General features: G+C 39.4%; 1 protein-coding gene across 1 annotated transcript; it reads left to right on the top strand.

The window, feature by feature from the left end:
- Positions 1-265: 265 nt before the first annotated feature.
- On the top strand, positions 266-17,556 carry LOC149401306 (uncharacterized). Its single transcript, XM_089610659.1, has 6 exons — positions 266-290; positions 5,267-5,339; positions 5,445-5,556; positions 14,848-15,387; positions 15,469-15,561; positions 17,527-17,556. Exons 1-6 carry the CDS (start codon positions 266-268, stop codon positions 17,554-17,556), a joined length of 873 nt encoding a protein of 290 aa, XP_089466785.1.
- The last annotated feature ends 473 nt before the right edge of the window (positions 17,557-18,029 follow it).

The raw sequence follows: 18,029 nt of genomic DNA, 5'->3' as shown, positions 1-18,029 counted from the left end.
TCCACATCGAACACAAGGGCAACGAATAGATTTCACGTCGTTCATATTATCTCTAGTGAATTTACAAAACTCATCTACACCTTCTTGATATATCTCAGTTAATCTATTCTCCCACATCCATTTTTTCATCTTCAATGATAGAAAATCCTAGATTTTACAACAGATACCCATTCTAATTACCAAGTTATAAAAAACAAGCATATTCAAAGCAAGTAGGAGAATAACTTACAAGATTTGAACGTATAGTTGAGAGTGATAACCAAGAATGGCGCAGAACGGGTCGGAATTAGGTTTGGAGTGGGTTTCCGAATGAGGTTTTGAGATTAGAAAGTGAAAATGACGAGAAATTTGTAAGTTATAGATCCAGTGCGCGATGTTTCGCCGTGGCGAAAGATATACATAGCCGCGGCGAATAGATTCCACAACGGGACAGTCGTCCCGTTGTAGAATTTTCGCCGCGGCCAAGTCCAAATGTTGTCGCGGCGAAACGAGTTCCAGTAAATCTGAGAACTATTTCGCCGCCGCTATACTATAATTTGGCTGTGGCCAGGTAGGTCACGCCGTGGCGAAATAGGTACGTGGCCGCGGCGAAAGAGTTCCAGGGGCTATGTAAATCTGTGAACTATTTCGCCGCGGCAACAGTATAATTTGGCTGCGGCCAGAATGTATCGCCGCGGCGAAATAGGTACGTGGCCGCGGCGAAACGAGTTCCAGGGGCTATGTAAATCTGTGAACTATTTTGCCGCAGCAACAGTATAATTTGGCTGCGGCCAGAATGTTTCGCCGCGGCCAATTCGATACGTGGCCGCGGCGAACCATTCCACAACGGGACGGTCGTACTGTTGTGGAACACACTCGCCGCAGCGAAATAGGTACGTGGCCGCGGCGAAACGAGTTCCAGGGGCTATGTAAATCTGTGAACTATTTCGCCGCGGCAACAGTATAATTTGGCTGCGGCCAGAATGTTTCGCCGCGGCCAATTAGATACGTGGCCGAGGCGAAATATCCACAATGGGACGGTCGTACCGTTGTGGAACACACTCGCCGCGGCGACGTTTTACCTTGGCCGCGGCGAAATATCGCGGTCTGACCCTAAAACAGTTTTCCCACTCGATTTTTTTCAAAATTTTCAGAAATTTCATTTTTCTTCTTCTTCTCTCTCTCTCTCCGACCCACACCCACTCCGTCGCCGCCCCCCACACCCACTCCGTCGCCGCCATCTCTTCTTCCTCTGCCGCCGTCCCTCTCTCTCCTCTCTTCTTCCTCCGCCCCTCATCTCCTTCTTCCCCGCTGCCTTTTCTTCTTCCTCCGCCCATTATCTCTTTCTTCTTCCTCCGCCCCTCATCTCCATCCCCGCGGCCTTTTCTTCTTCCTCCGCCCCGCCTCTCCTTCCGACCCACATTCCGCCGTGGTCATGCTTCTTCTTTTTCTTCTTCACAAACCCCTCTCCACAAACTCACCAAACCCACTCTCCACAAATTTCTAAGTCCACAAAACCTTGCCTCCGACCACAACCCTCCGACCCCAAGTCCCGACAACGTCATTGACGTTTTATCTCTCCACCACGCCTCCGTGCTCGTCGTCTTCACTCCGGGTAAGTGTTTTTTTTTTATGTAATTTGTATTTTTATGTTGAAATTAGGTTATGGGTAAGTGTTTTTTTTATGTAATTTGTATTTTTATGTTGAAATTAGGTTAGAATTGTGTATTTGTGTTTAAGTTATATAGAAATTGAATATGGAATTTGATATTTATGTAGAAAATTAGTGTGGAATCGAATTTCTATTTGAGTTTATATTGAAATTGGTTTGAATTGAAATTGAATTGCGGTTTGAGTTTATATTGGAATTGGTTTGAATTGAAATTGAATTTCGGTTTGAGTTTGTGTTGTAATTAGTTTGAATTGAAATTGAATTTAAGTTTGAGTTTGTGTTGGAATTGGTTTGAATTGAGATTATGTTGAATTTTGTTTTTTCATAGATAATGTCTAATACTTCCACTAGTACCGTTAGCGGTAAACGGAGATCCACCAATATCGATGGTCCCGGGAAAAGAAGAAATACTCTTATGCCCAAGATTAATAAGTTTAAAACTCTTGGTAAGAAGATAAACGTCAAATTTAATGATAGAGATGAACCATTGGATAAGGAGGGTGATGAGTTATCGAGTTATTTTGGCGTGTTAGCTAGAGAACACGTTCCAATTTCGATGATCGATTGGAGACTAAAAGAGCATAAACAGCTAAAAGAAAGGATTTGGAACGAAATATGTGAAGCATTTACGGTTCCTATCGAACTTAAGAATAATTGTCTTATGAGAGTTGGAGAAGCGGCGAGGTTATTCCGTCACGAGCTATACAACGATCTAGTCAAAGATAATCTCAATGATCCAAGCGTCTTGAAGAGGCCGGAATACGTTTTAAAACGCTATGGAAATATCACCGAAGAAGATTGGATAAAATTTGTTGAGTATAGACGTTCCGATGTGTTAAAAAAATCATCGGACAATGGGAAAGAAATAGCGAGGAAGAACGTGTACAAATCTAGAACCGGCCGCAATGGATATCGAAAACTTGATCAACAAAAGGTTAGATTTACATGTTTTATTTTGTATTCCATGTTTCATAATATTTATTAATTAATTTGTGGTATTGCTTGATAATAGTACGAGGAGACGGGTGAATGGCCTACAAAAGAGGTATTATGGGTTGAGTCGAGAATGAAGGGAAAATCATCTCAAGAAGTTACGGATGAGTCTATGGAAAGTGTCTTGCAATCTAAGGAACATCCTGGTCGTGTTCGTGGGCAATCTAAATACTCGTCAAGTTGCAATTCCGTATCTCGTCGGTCAAACTCGAGTGACGAGGTAACTAAGTTACGTCGAGAAATGTGTAAGTTAAAATCTTTCATTATGAAAGCCTTAACTCAAAATGGTTTGAGTCTCAAAGATGCTAATGACGAGTTGCCTAGTGACCTACGTCCCACAAATGAAGAGGAAAATATTGGTGTTGATGAAGAGATGCCTAAGGGTGATGATGAAGAGATGGCTAAGGACGGTGATGAAGACATGGCTAAAGATGGTGATGAAGACAAGGCTAATGAAGTGACGTCTTTAGGTAATTTTTAATTTTTTAATACAAGTAAAAAAGTCAAATATTTTTATATATATTTTTTAATAACATTAGTGAATTTATTAGATAAACAATCTCAACATGAAGTTGCCGACAAACCCGATAGTGTTCGAGCAAGTTGCTCAATGAATCCAACCACGCCGGTGACACCGTGTTCGGATGAAAGCATCGAATGCATTCTCCTCCTTGATGATTTCACGAATGAAGGCACGATTCATGTAGCAAACGGGCGAGCGTACATGAAAGCCGAACACGTTCATTTTTCATCTTTGGAGGATGTAAACGTACGAGTGAGCATTGCGACGGCTTTGATTAAGAAAGCTTTTTTGCCGAATCCCACCGATGAAGCCAAGAATATTGAAGAAGCCGTAGGGGGCTTTGTTAAGTGGCCAAAGAGATTAGTAGAAACTAAAATTGCAAAAGAGAGTCGCGGCCCGGTGGTCACACAAGTGTTGAAGGTCGGTGGTGATAGTGAACCTAGCGCCGATGACGATAAGAAGATTTCATATAAGTTGATTAATCCAAAGTTTCGATTGCTCTCCCAACATGCCAACCGAGTAATGTTACCGAAAGGGGATTCAATCAATGTCAAAGTTTGTGCAAGTATCGCTGTAGAGCATATTCTGGTGATGTTTGACGATGTTAAAGAATTCCTTACATACGAGGAAATAGACGCGTCATGCATAACGGTTTACATGGGGTAAATATTTCTTTTATGTTCTTTTTCTTATATCAATATACAATATTTCATTTTATTAACTAATCCAATAATTGTTTTTCGTAGTTATCTACAATCCGTATTAGACAAAAATAAGCGGAGTGAAGTAATGTGTTTTGTTGAAGCGAGTTTGAGTTGCTACCTCCAAACCAACAACGATGAGGCCCATTTATCCGAACGCGTCAAGCAAATCGGGAAAATAGTACGAAATTGCAAACCAAAACAACTAGTTTTGATGCCGTACAATTTAAATGAACATTGGATGCTTGTTGTCTTCGATCTTTGGAAAGATCAAGCAATGTTCTTCGATCCGTTGAAAAATAAAATCCCATTGGATTTAAGGATGTTGATAAAAAGGTAAATTAATTACATGTTATTTGAAATATTTCATTTACACTAATGCTTCTTTTCTAAATTTTTTTTTGTTGGGCGTATAAGGATTTTTTCGGATTTCAAGCTTCATAATCAAGAAGCCCGAAGTAACGGTCAATCAACCTTAATCACAAGTGCCTCGGCTCCCAGACAAATCGGAAACACGGAATGCGGGTATTATGTCTTATGTTATATGCGTGATATTGTTGGAGTTGGTATAGATAAATTACAAATGAAGAAGTCATATACACCGGATAACTTAGAGAAAGTTCGAGAAGAGTGGGTGTTATACGTACAAACTTTTATAGAATGTGAATATTAGTTTGATTTTGGATATAGATATTTATTTTGGATTTTTTGGATATATATTTGGTTTTGGATGTTATGGATATATTTTGGATGTTATGGATGTATTTGGTTTTGAATATATAATTTCATTTTCAGGTTTTTAATTGGAAAACAAAAAAATAGCTCTCAGGTACAATTTGGCCGCGGCGTGTAATAATTACGCCGCGGCAAAGTTTCCTGGGAATTCATCTCGCCGCAGCCAAAGGTATACCTTGCTACGGCGAGAATTTTTAAAAAACACAATACATATTCGCCGCGGTAAATTCTTCCACAACGGGACTACCGTCCCGTTGTGGAAGATCTCGCCGCGGCGAGTACGTAACGTTGCCGCCGCGAGAAACGGAAAACAACATAATTCAACTCCGCAGCGGCCACGTATGTCATTGGCCGCGGCGAACTATTCCACAACGGTACGGCTTTACCGTTGTGGAAGTTTTCGCCGCGGCGAAATCAATACGTGGCAGCGGCGATTTTTAAAAAAATTGATCCATTTTTCACAACGGGACTGTCCCGTTGTGGAAAATGGATGTTTCCACAACGGTACAGTACCGTTGTGGAATCCCTAAGATTCCACAATGGGATGAGTACCGTTGTGGAATCATTACACAGCGGAGGATTCCACAACGGTACAGAACCGTTGTGGAATCATTCCACAACGGTACTGTACCGTTGTGGAATCCCCTGTTTGTAGTAGTGCAGGTTACTCTGCCTCAGCCGGCCACCGGTCCACCACAAGCTACCGCTCCGACATCCTCAGTCACCGGACCACCAGGTTATCTCTCTCTCTCTCTCTCTTTCTCTCTCTGTCTCTCTCTCTCTCTCTTTCACTCTCTCTCTGGCTCTCTCTTTCTCTCACTAATTTTCTATGTTTCATCAGCCGGAGCTCCGCCACCGTCTCCGCCGTCGCTGCTCCATCTCCGACAACGCCTCAGCCACTGGACCTCACCGTCTCCGCCGTCCCCTGCTCAATCTCCGACGCGCGGCGCAAGGTTAGTCTGATTTTTTTGCCTGTTTCATAAGTATTGTGTATATATATATATATATATGTTTTGTATTCATAAGGTATATTTGTGTAATAATATATGTGTATGTTTAGTTTAGATATATTTGTGTTTAGTTTAGATATATATGTGTATGTTTAGTTTAGATAAGTTTATATCTAAATTATATGTGTATGTTTAGTTTAGATATATTTGTGTTTAGTTTACATATATTTGTGTAATAATATATGTATAAATAATTTATATATTGTGTTAAGTAGTTTTAATTAGATTAGATAAGTTTTAATGTAACTTAATTAGTATTAATTTGATAATTTTACATGTTTAGTAATTTGGTTAAGTTTAATAATTCTATTAGTTTAGGTTAAAAGTTTAAATTGATTGTAAATTAATTAGGTTAAAATTAAGTTTTAATTGTTTTTTGACATGTTTTGATATATAGTTTGTGACATTTTTAAATTTTTTGCTTTTAAATCATTTAGATTAATTGTAAGTAAATTATTACCTAGAAATTGTAATTAGTTTAATAATTACATTTATGTTGCTTAGTTTATAATTAGTTAATTAATTTGTGATAAGTTTGTGTAGTTGATTTAACATGTAATGAAATTGTAATTTAAATAAGAAAAATAGTTTTGTGACATGCTTTGATAGTTTGTGACATGTTTTGATAGTTTGTGATATTTTGTTTATTTCGATTTTTCATTTATAAATGTTGTGATCGAACCACGGAGGTTCGGTTTAGGGCTGAGCTAATTTATAGGATAGTTCTGGATGGTTTGTGTATGTTTTTAAATAATTTTGCAGGTTTTTGGTTTGTTAGTATAATAGGGGAAACTGTGCCGAAATTTCGGTAGAGTTTCGAATTAATTAGTTTAAAAACTCCCAACTTATTCAATCCGAGCTCAAAATAACATAGAATTCATAATCTCTCTTTCATTTTGTTCTCCGTCGTCCTTTATCAATAACTCTTCCAAACTTTCATTTCTCGCTCTCATTCCTCGTATCTCTTGGCTCAGGCTCAGGACGACAGCTCGTCCTCAGGTTCTTCATCGAAGCGCGTTCCAGATCCAGTGGTTAGCGAGCTACAAGCAGCGTTGGCCGCACAACAGGCTGCAATGGAAGAGATGAGGCGTGAGCAACAAGCTCAGATGGAGGCGTTTCAGCGACAGTTCTTTGCCTACACACAGCAGCATCCGTCTCCCATGCAGACATCCCCCGCGATGCTGCACCCTGGGATGACGCCGCCATCAGCTTCAATGCCGAATGTTCAGACGCCGTCATCCGCTTCAATGCCGAATGTTCAGACGCTGCCATCCGCTTCAATGCCAAATGCTGATCAGACGCCAGGTTCGGTAGAATTTCAGCGACATCGTTCGAGCGGCAGCGCACCAGGCCGCCAAGGCGCACGAGGAAGATCTGGCGGAAGAGGAGGCTGTGCATTCCAGAATTGGAAGACTTCGAGTGAAAAAGGGAAACAAAAAGAATAGATTGTAATTTTTTTAATTTATTGAACGTAAATTATCAAATTTTATGAATTTAATATTAGAATTTCTATTAAATTATTTATATAATTATTCTAATTAATATTATTCAAATTATTTATTTAATTTAACAAAAAAAATTATTTAATTAATTTTTAAATAGTTTTTTGAATTATAATTTTTAAATAATTAATAGGCTGATTCTATTAGAATCAGCATTTTAAAAAAAAAAAACTACAGACAATCAGATGCGACTAGTCGCATCTGATACCTTCGCGGGAAAAGTATCAGATGCGACTAGTCGCATCTGATTGTACTGTAACCCGCCAAAATATTAGGCAGGGAATTACTATCAGATTTGACTAGTCGCATCTGATACGTTTCCCGCAAAGGTATCATATGCGACTAGTCGCATCTGATACTATAATTCCCGCTTTAATATCTTATTTTGGAGGATATTTAGGTGCGACGTTTGGTGCGACAAGTCGCACCTAAAATGTCGCACCTGATAGTGATGACTTTCAGGTGCGACAAGTCGCACCTAATATCATCAGGTGCGGACTTTCAGATGCGACTATGTCGCATCTAAAGTCGCACCTGATCATACTTTCAGGTGCGACTGTGGTACTTTCAGGTGCGACTTTTGTCGCACCTGATGCTATCAATTGTACTAGTGTGATCTACAATGTCAACGGTTTAATATACAATAGTGTCACAGTGTCACTTTTTTTTTTGGTTGCTACAATAACTTAATACCTTAACTATATATTGCTTAAAAACTTAGAAACTACGGTGTATTTTCCTAATGAATTATTTTAGAATTGTAATTGACAATCTGTAATCTAATTTGTTAAAAATATTCGATAAGATGTTGTAACACATTGTGTGATACAGAGGACTAAACAGTAAATAATTCACCGCTTAAGAGTGGATGATATATATAATTGTTAACTCAATTTGGTGCAGAGGACTGCAGCCTAATGGAACAGAAATTCTTATCAATAGTAAAAAAAAATTGCTAACCAACGGTCTTTATATATATATATATATATATATATATATATATATATATATATATATATATATACTTGAATTTCGACTCAAGCTCCCTCCAAATCTTTTAAACATTCACTTCCCCTCAGGGGTATAGTCATTTGGGGACCAATGGGTGCACGGATCCCCATTGACTCGGGATTAAGAAAAAAATTAATAAGAGTAAATAATAATTAGGGTAATTTAGCAAAATAGTCAAATCAAACCTTTAAAATTGCTAAATAGCCAAGGTTTTGTAAATACTAAGTAAATAACCATTCCGATGACGTGGCCCAATAATAGGTTTTTTTATTTCCGAAAATTGCCCATAAGCGTTTGAATTTTGAATTACTAATTTGAATTTTCGGATGAAATTTATTCCCGAAATTTTTGGAATTGTATTTCCTTATATAAGTGTGAACATGATTTAGTCTATTAATGATCCCTTTATTTTAGGAACTAAATGGACGTGGCAGTTGTAATTTTTTTGTTTCTTTTTATATATTATTTCTTATATTTTTCGTCCAGATTTATATTGCATTCTTGATTTCTGTAGGGATCAGTAAACTAATGTAAATAATGTTGGTTGAGTGTTCATTTACATTTGCGTCGATAGGTTATTTACCCAGATTTACATAACTCATGTTTCAGTTTAACCAATAACATCAAAATATATAGGTCTTAGTAATGACAAAGTTTACTCATATATATGTTTCTTTGGATTAACGAAAAATCCAAAGTACCAAAAGAGTTAGCAAACATAAATCTCAAAATACACATCATTAAGTAATAGAATAAATTTTGAAATCCTAATGGTGAATTAAAAAGCAAGATAAACTAGGCTGGCTGCTTGTATTCTCATCAACCTGCTTTGTTACTTTCTTCTTCGTGACATATGGTGAATGTAGCATTGCTGGTTTCTTTATAACGCGTTTTGGTCTCTCATTGATGGCAAGCTTCATTGCAACTGGTTCGTCGTTCTTCTTGAGATGTAAATATGTGTAAATAAAGAAAAGGTGAAAAAAACTTAGACTGTGTGATATTTACTCAGATTTACTGCAAAATATGTCGACTACTATTATTTTCTTCTAACATCCAAACTCAGCAGTAAATATGTGTAAATAAATAGTTGATCCAAAAAACTTAGACAATCCAATATTTACTCAGATTTACTGCAAAATATGTCGACTACTATTATTTTCTTCTAACATCCAAACTCAGCAGTAAATATGTGTAAATAGATATTTGGTCCAAATAACTTAGACTATCCAATATTTACTAAGATTTACTGCTAAATATGTCGACTCCAATTTTTTCTTCTAACATCCAAACACCAAATTTTCTAAACGCATTCACAATGGTATATCGGGAAAACAAACACACTGATACATGATTTCATTTTACTCACTACAAGAAATAACACATTTAGCGACGACACTATTAGCGACGATTTAGTCGTCGCTAATATATCGTCGCTAATAACCCTTTTAGCGACGATATTATCGTCGCTAATTCTTTGGTGCGAGAAATATTAAAGTTTGGCGGCAAAGATAATTAGCGACGACTTTATCGTCGCTAATTCTTTTTTGTCGTCGCTAAGTTCGAGGGAAAATAATTAGCGACGATAAATTAGTCGCTAATTATTTCAAAATACATTTAGCGACGATATTTTCGTCGCTAATAACGTTGAATTAATTTCGAATTTTAAAGAGGGAAAAATCCCTCCAATGTAATTAAGACGAAAACATTTAGCGACGATAAAATCGTCGCTAAAGATTGTTTTATCGTCGCTATACAATTAGCGACGAAATAATCGTCGCTAAATGTTATCAAATTTTGATGAATTTTAAAGAGGGAAAAATCCCTCCCATTAAATTAAAACGAAATGATTTAGCGACGATAAAATCGTCGCTAAATGTGTGAAATTTACTAATAGCGACGATTTAATCGTCGCTAAATGTCTGGTTAACGTAAGTTCATTTAGCGACGAACTGAAATCATTTAGCGACGAAAAAATCGTCGGTAAATGTCTTTAAATACCAGAACGCGACCCAGCTTCCCCATTCGCTCAGAAACCCCAACTTCCATTTCTCTCTCTACTTTCTCCCTCCTCCGCTGTGTGCCTCGTCCGCCGTGTGCCGCCGACGCTCCTCCGCCGTGTGCCTCGCCGGTAAGTCTCTCTCCTCACTACTTCTCTCTCTCTCCTCACATCTCTCTCCTAAAGTCTCTCTCTCTCCCATTACAGCTCATCCTCCGCCGCTCCTCCGCCGCTCTGCCGCCGACGCCGACGCCGCTCCACCACCGACGCCGCTCCACCACCGACGCCGACGCCGCTCCCCTTCTCTGGCCGCGCGCGCTCTTCTTCTTTTTGTCCGATCGGTAAGTTTTTTTTTAAAAAACTATATATATATATATATATATTAGTTATTTATAGGATTAATATATATTAGTTATAAATTTATGTATATATTAGTTATATATTAGTTATATATGATTAATATATATAGGATTATAAACTTTAGTTATAAATTTATTTTAATTAGTTATAGGATTATAAACTTTAGTTATATATTTGTTATAAATTAGTTATAAATGAATTATATAATTTTAGTTATAAATGTTTGTTATATATAACTAATATAATTTATTTAGTTATATAAGTATAAATTAGTTATAAATGAATTATATATTTTTAGTTTATAAATTTGTTATAATTTATATTTTTAGAATTATATATTTGTTATACCAAATATAAATTTTATAAATTATAAATGAATTATAAATATTTGTTATAAATTTTATAAATTATAAATGAATTATATATTTGTTATAAATTTTATATTTGGTAAAATTATGTAAAAACAATTAGTTAGTTTATGTAAATTAAATGGAATTGTATTTAATTGTTGTTAGAAATGATTAAAAATGTGATGGATTATGAATTTTAATAATCGAACCACTGAGGTTGGATTTATTGTTAGTTTTAGGATGTTTCTATGCAGGTTTTAAAGTTAAAGGCTTGATGCCGGGTTGTTAAGTTTATAGGGGAGGTTCTGTCGAAATTTCGGTAGGATCGATCGTGAAATTATAAAATAAAATCCGAAAACTACTAAATTTTGAAATGTTCAATCTATAGGTAAAATGAGTTATCCAAATAGGAATTGGATAATCGAGGACCAACGTTTAAGCGTTGAGTTTGCGGCTGGCATGACAGAGTTCATGGCAATGGCCCGACAACACGTAAATGTCGAAGGACGAGTTAAGTGTCCATGCAAGAGGTGTAACAACGTGTTGATGCAAAAAATTCCTGATATAGAGAATCATCTCTTTATCAGAGGATTTAAGAGGAATTACACGAGGTGGAACTTTCACGGGGAGGAAGAAGATGACGTAATGCAGTATCAGACGGAGTACAGAGGAGGAGGGATGTTTGATGCTGTACACGATATCTTAGATCACAACGACGTAGACGGTGACGATGACAGTATTGACCCGAATGCAGAATACCAGAGTGGACAGTTCGATGACCTTTTCAGCGACCTGAACACAGAATTATGGCCGGGTTGTACGGAGTATTCGTCACTCTCATTTGTTGTCACGTTGATGCATTTGAAAGTGATGAACAAGTGGACGAATAAGTCGTTTGATCAGCTTCTGAAAGTACTGAAAAAATCTCATCCGATCGACAACACGATTCCAGAGTCACATTATGAAGCAAAGGCGAAATTGCGTCGATTTGGTATGGGTTACGAGTCGATTCACGTTTGCAAACACGATTGCGCGTTGTTTTGGAAGGACAACGCCAATCTAGACGAGTGTCCAGTTTGTAATGAGAGCCGGTGGCTGATGAAAGACGGTGGAAAAAAAGTAGCGCATAAAGTGTTGCGCTACTTTCCACTGAAAGATCGACTTAAGCGACTGTACGCGAGTCGGCACACAGCTCTAGAGATGCAGTGGCACGAGAATGAACGCATTAAAGAGGATGGTGTACTGCGACATCCTGCTGACGGAGCAACGTGGAAGGAGATCGACCGAAAATATCCCATGTTTGCGGCAGAACCGAGGAACGTCCGGCTTGGACTTGCCGCCGATGGTTTCAACCCATTTGGTGACATGTGTTTATCGTACAGTATGTGGCCAGTAGTCTTGATTGCGTACAATTTACCGCTGTGGTTGTGCATGAAAACATCGTACTTGATGTTAACATTGCTTATACCAGGTCGTAGTGCGCCGGGTAAAGACATGGATGTTTTCTTACGACCGCTGATTGATGAGCTGAAGGAATTGTGGGAAACCGGTGTTGTGTTGAGAGATGGTTCGACCGGTGAGCTATTCAGGTTGTTTTCCGTACTTCTATGGACGGTGAATGATTTTCCAGCGAGAAGCAGTTTGTCGGGATGGAGTGGTCAAGGGTACCTTGCTTGTCCGACGTGTAACAACGACACACCATCTTTCAAGGCTCGAAACAAGATTGTTTACTGCGATCATCGTCGATTCTTGCTGTTGTTACACCCGATGAGGAAGAGCAAACTGTACAAGGTATGAAATGAGAAACGACCACCACCAGTGAGAAAATTAGCGAGCGATATACTTCGACAATTGCGATTAGTGGGAGATGCAACCCCGGGGAAGCACCCTGACTTCGGCGGGAAGAAACGAAAGCGCGATGCGAGTGAGCTGAATCGGACAAAGAAAAGTATTTTCTTCGAGTTGCCGTATTGGTCGAGTCTTACGCTGAAGCATAACCTCGATGTAATGCATATAGAAAAGAATGTATGCGACAATCTTCTGGGTACCTTGCTGAACATCGAGGGGAAGACGAAAGACACAGATAAGGCGCGGTTGACTTTGGCGGACTGTAACATAAGGCCCGAGCTTCATTTGTACCAAGAAGGAGATAAATGGATGAAACCACCTTCGTCATACACTCTGACACCTTCAGAACGGAAGCGGTTTACTGAGTTCTTGAGATCTGTCAGATTTCCCGATGGTTTTGCGGGGAATTTGAAGAAGAATGTTACCGCGGATGGGAGGTTGACGGGTTTGAAGTCTCACGATTGTCACGTGATTATGCAGCGCCTATTGGCTCCTGCTATTCGTCCTTTTCTGGATCGAACAATTCGAGATGCCATAATAGAGCTCTGCAACTTCTTCAGACTTATTTGCTCTAGAACGCTGGTAATTTCAGACATTGAGAAGGCGCAAGAGGATGTGAAGCTTATATTGTGTAAGTTGGAACGAATTTTCCCGCCTGATTTCTTCACAATCATGGTTCATTTGGTAATGCATCTACCGGAGGAGGCAATTAACGGAGGTCCAGTTCATATGCGGTGGATGTACCCATTTGAGAGATACCTTGGAACGCTCAAGAACTTTGTGCGTAATCGAGCTAGACCAGAGGGTTCAATTGCCGAAGCCTATGTTGTAGATGAAGCATTGACATTCTGCTCAAGGTATCTAGAAGGCGTTGAGAATCGTTTCAACATGCCCCAACGAACAGACGTCGTGTCTAACTTCGAAGGTGTCGAACGGGAGTTATCGGTGTTTCAGTCATCAAGTTGTCGGCCTTACGGGAAGATGACCACGATACGCTTAGATGAGAATATACGATTGCTCGCTGAGTGGTACATTTTACGAAATTGTCCCGAAATTGACGATTTCATGAGGTAAATGAGTGAAATAAATGAACTTGAATTATATTTATACGAAGTGATGTATTAAATGAACATGAATTTTATTTCAGTGAACACATAGATGTCATGGAATTAGAAGGTCGGCCAGATGTTGAAGAAGCGCATCGACTTGAGTTCCCAAAGTGGTTTTGGGAAAAGGTATTTCACTACCAAACTCAAAGAATATGAGATAATTAATAACCGACTCGTTAATGGTTGTATGTAGGTATTTTGCATGAGCCAAGACGGATTATCCGTTACCTCCGAATTATATGCATCGGCATTGGGACCACATTTCGCACCACAGACGTATCCGTGTTGTGTAGTGAACGGGGTTAAATTTATCTCCCGTCAACGTGATAGCAGAAGAACAACTCAGAATAGCGGGGTATGTGTACCAAGTGAAGGAGGTCACGACTTCTACGGTCAAGTAGAAAACGTCATTGTCTTGACGTATCAGAACAATTGTCGCGTCGTCTTATTTCAATGTTGTTGGTTCGGTGATCAAGATCCGAGGAAAAGGACACGCAACGACAATAACTTAACAAGCGTGTATGTGGCAAAAGAATGGTACAAAGACGAGCCATTTATTTTGGCAACTCAAGCGAAACAAGTTTTCTACTTGGAAGATAACTTGAATGGTCCTGATTGGCGAATCGTCGAAGAGTGTAATCATCGAAATGTGTGGGATCTTCCTGATATTGACCTCATTCTTGGTCAATCTTCGTCTTCAGTTCAGTTGTCAGTAGAACCGTTAGATTTAGATTCACTATCAACGCGTCATCAGTCTGCGATACCAGAGCCCGTGAGCAACGACGCAGTGAACTTGTTGGAAAATATTGAAGAAGAAGAGTTTATCGATGATGAAGAAACTGAGGACGAAGATTTGATGGAAGAAGATGATTTGTCAGACGACGATGATTGATAGTATATAACGTTTTTCATTTACTTACTAAATTAACTGATTTAAATCATTAAGAATGCATAACTAAATAATTTTTTTTTTTGAATTTCAGATGGCTGCGGCTACAGGAGCTGGAGGCAACGGAGGCGGGGATGACTTCTTAGCCCGTCTCCCGAATTATTGCCAGTCGGCACCCGTACGTGATGGCGTCGAAGAAGAAGACGAGGATATCGAACCGGCCGTGCGTGGGCCGACGGTCGGGCTTCGATCTGAGCGTGCACGGCGCCCCGGGGTGAAGGAAGTCGTTATTTATAACGAGGACTTTCAGTCGTTCTTGCAGCCAGAGCGCGAGATGGATCCGGATCTCGCGACGTTCGCGAACACGCTCGGGTTGGTCGTCCGAGACAAGATCTCGCCTACGGTCCCAAGGTGGACGAATGCGAACGTGGGGCCGGCGAAGGAGGCCGAGATCCGAGCAGCGATTCGAGACAAGTACGACATTCGAGTCGATGGTGATGCAACCGGGAAGAAGAAGGCGATTGTCGATGCGGCAATCATTCGAGACGCGAAGACTCGTCTTCGCGATTGGAGGCATACATTGCGGTCGTGGTTCGACATCGACTGCAAGAGCAGCGTACAGGTGGCGCGGTCGCTGAAACCGAAGACCGTTAAGCTCGACACCGAATGGGAGACGCTGATACAACGATATACGAGCGATGAATTTAAGGTAATATCGAATCATTTACGTTACTCGAATGTTTATTAAACGATTTGTTATTTACGTGTACGTTTACTTATATTACAACAGGCTATACAAGCGAAGAATAAGGCGAATCGCGCGAAGAAGAAGACGAAGACTCGACAGGGGACGATTGGGTTCTCGACCCACCGCATGAAAAACGTAAGTTTTATGTTTATATGATACATCAAATCGTTAAAATTATCTAACACTTGAAGTTTTGTTTACATGCAGAAGAGCGTCGAGACAGGCGCATTCGAGAGCTTGTTTGCGAACTACAAGTGCCAACATCAGTCCGACAAGTCTGAATGGCTGAATCCTGAAGCCTCCGCACGTTATGTAAGTTTACATTTATTTTTCTTATTTTTCGATTAATATATACTAACTAGTTAATTATATCAGGATCGACTGGTCGCTAGGTTCAACACGTTGCGAGCGGAGGCTGAGCACCAAGGAGCGGACGTTGATATTTCCGTTCTAGAGCAGCAGGCGATCCGCGATATTATGGGTTCGCGGACTGATCACTTGACCGGCGTCGGACGTTTGGTGCCACAGGGAGCACGGATGGCGGCTGAAGTCGCCGAAGTCTACGGTTCGGAGGCTGGGACGTCGCAACCAGGATATGTCTCGCAGGAGGTGTTGGCATCGACCCTCGCCGCGTTCGCCGAGACAATACAGAGTCAGGTGCCCGGCCTCAACCTTAGCTCGTTCATGTCCCAATTTCCGCAGAGTTCGCAGCAGGCTCCGTCATCCCACAGCCAGCAGACTCCGACGGCCGACGTCCACACTCCGACGGCCGACGTCCGCACTCCGACGGGCGGCCAGCAGAGGACTCCCGACGCCAGCCAGCAGACGACGCCCGGCGGACCAAGTCAGTCTACTCCGACGCCGCAGCCTGCAGAACTTCAGCGCCAGCAGAAGAGCATTCTCGTCGAGGAGGGGGAAAACGAGTGGCGGGACGACAAAGCAAACGTCGCGACTAGTGGTTTATTAGTTGTTTTGTGTATTTATTATTTACATATTTCTCGATAACCGAAAACGTACGTAACCGGATTTTATATAGTTGTTGATTTGGATAATATAATTTAGTTTTTATTTGATTTTTCATTTTAGAATTTCACAACCAAAAAACCGTAAAAAATAAATAATTAACGACGAAAAAAAAAAATTATAATAATAATAATTAGCGACGATAAAATCGTCGCTAAATATTATTCACACAACGTTTTACCGACGACTTTGTCGTCGCTAATTGGCGCGGGAAAAATTCCCGCGTGAATTAGCGACGACAAAGTCGTCGCTAAAACTCTGTTTCACAACGAAAAAAACTTCTCGTCACAACATTTAGCGACGACTTTGTCGTCGCTAATTGACGCGGGATTTTTTCCCGCGGTAATTAGCGACGACAAATTCATCGCTAATTGTCTGTTTCAAAATGAAAAAAAAACTTCTCGTCACAACATTTACGGACGATTTTATCGTCGCTAATATCGTCGCTGAATATTTAGGCACGGCGAATTAGCGACGATTTTTATCGTCGCTAATATCGTCACTAAATACATTTAGCGACGATTTTAGGGTTATTACCGACGAAAAAAATCGTCGGTGAATGTTGTAAATGTTGTAGTGACTGCGCATCAAGATATAGATATAACACATCAAGATTTATACATCAAACCCGTTCCAACAACATTTAAACATTCAAAAGGATTTACAATAAACATTGTAATCACTGAAGAACATGCATTATGTTTTTAAATCACAATAGTCTGTTCCCCCAAATTTCATTGTCATGAATAGGGTTATGTGTAAATGTTAGGATTATAGACCAATAATGCACGGACTCATAATACATAGGGAGATGAATGTTCAATACCGTATATTTTCATAATCAATTCCAAAAAAGAACAATTTTTTCATAGTTTAATATGTAAATCGAGGTTGAATATTAGTAAATAAGAGTTTCAATTGCCAAAAAATCACACATGCATACCTGTTAGAGCCGGAGAGAGGAGGTGGTCTTAAAAATCGTTCCAGTTCGTCGGTTGTCGCCAATGGAGTACCTGCTCGTCGGAGAGAGGAGATGTTTTGAAAATATTTTTGAGATAGATTTTTTCTTAATGGCAGATTGAATATTGGTGGAGAGATAATCAGTAATTAATTGCAGTTATTATTCCACGATTCTCGTTTACACGTTACCTCTTTTAATTTTTTTTTTTTTAAAGTCAACCGTGTGCTTATGGGCGGGAAAGCCTGGACTTTTTGGTAAATGCAGATGTGTCTTAAATGATATCTGACTATTTACTTAGTATTTACAAAACTTTGGCTAATTAGCAATGTTAAAGGTTTGATTTGGCTATTTTGCTAAATAATTGTAATAATTATTAAAAAATTAATATATTTAAAATTAATAAATACAACAAATATGCGTAATATTAACATGGATAGCTCAAATGGCTGGGCTTCACTTTCATGCCTGCCGGCAAGGTTTCGAATTCCAGTATCAGTAGCTTTCGTTTTTATTTATTCGTGTTTTAAAAACTCATTTTATCTTTAAATACCTACAATATAAATCATTCATTATATTTCCTACGATACCCACAATTAACATTGTAGTGCAATTGGTTTGG

This window comes from Urtica dioica, chromosome 4 (genome assembly GCF_054948205.1).
Source record: "Urtica dioica subsp. dioica isolate 48M chromosome 4, U.dioica_male_clone48M_v1_H2, whole genome shotgun sequence".
Classification (NCBI taxonomy): Eukaryota; Viridiplantae; Streptophyta; class Magnoliopsida; order Rosales; family Urticaceae; genus Urtica; species Urtica dioica.
This window is presented reverse-complemented; position numbering and strand designations above follow the sequence as displayed.

Bases quoted from the DNA above. Each gene is read 5' to 3' on its own strand.
- LOC149401306 (XM_089610659.1), top strand. From the start codon at position 266: ATGGCGCAGAACGGGTCGGAATTAG. The intron at 5,340-5,444 runs GTTATCTCTCTC...ATGTTTCATCAG, and splicing joins CTCAGTCACCGGACCACCAG to CCGGAGCTCCGCCACCGTCT. The intron at 15,562-17,526 runs GTAAGTTTTATG...TCTTAATGGCAG, and splicing joins CGACCCACCGCATGAAAAAC to ATTGAATATTGGTGGAGAGA.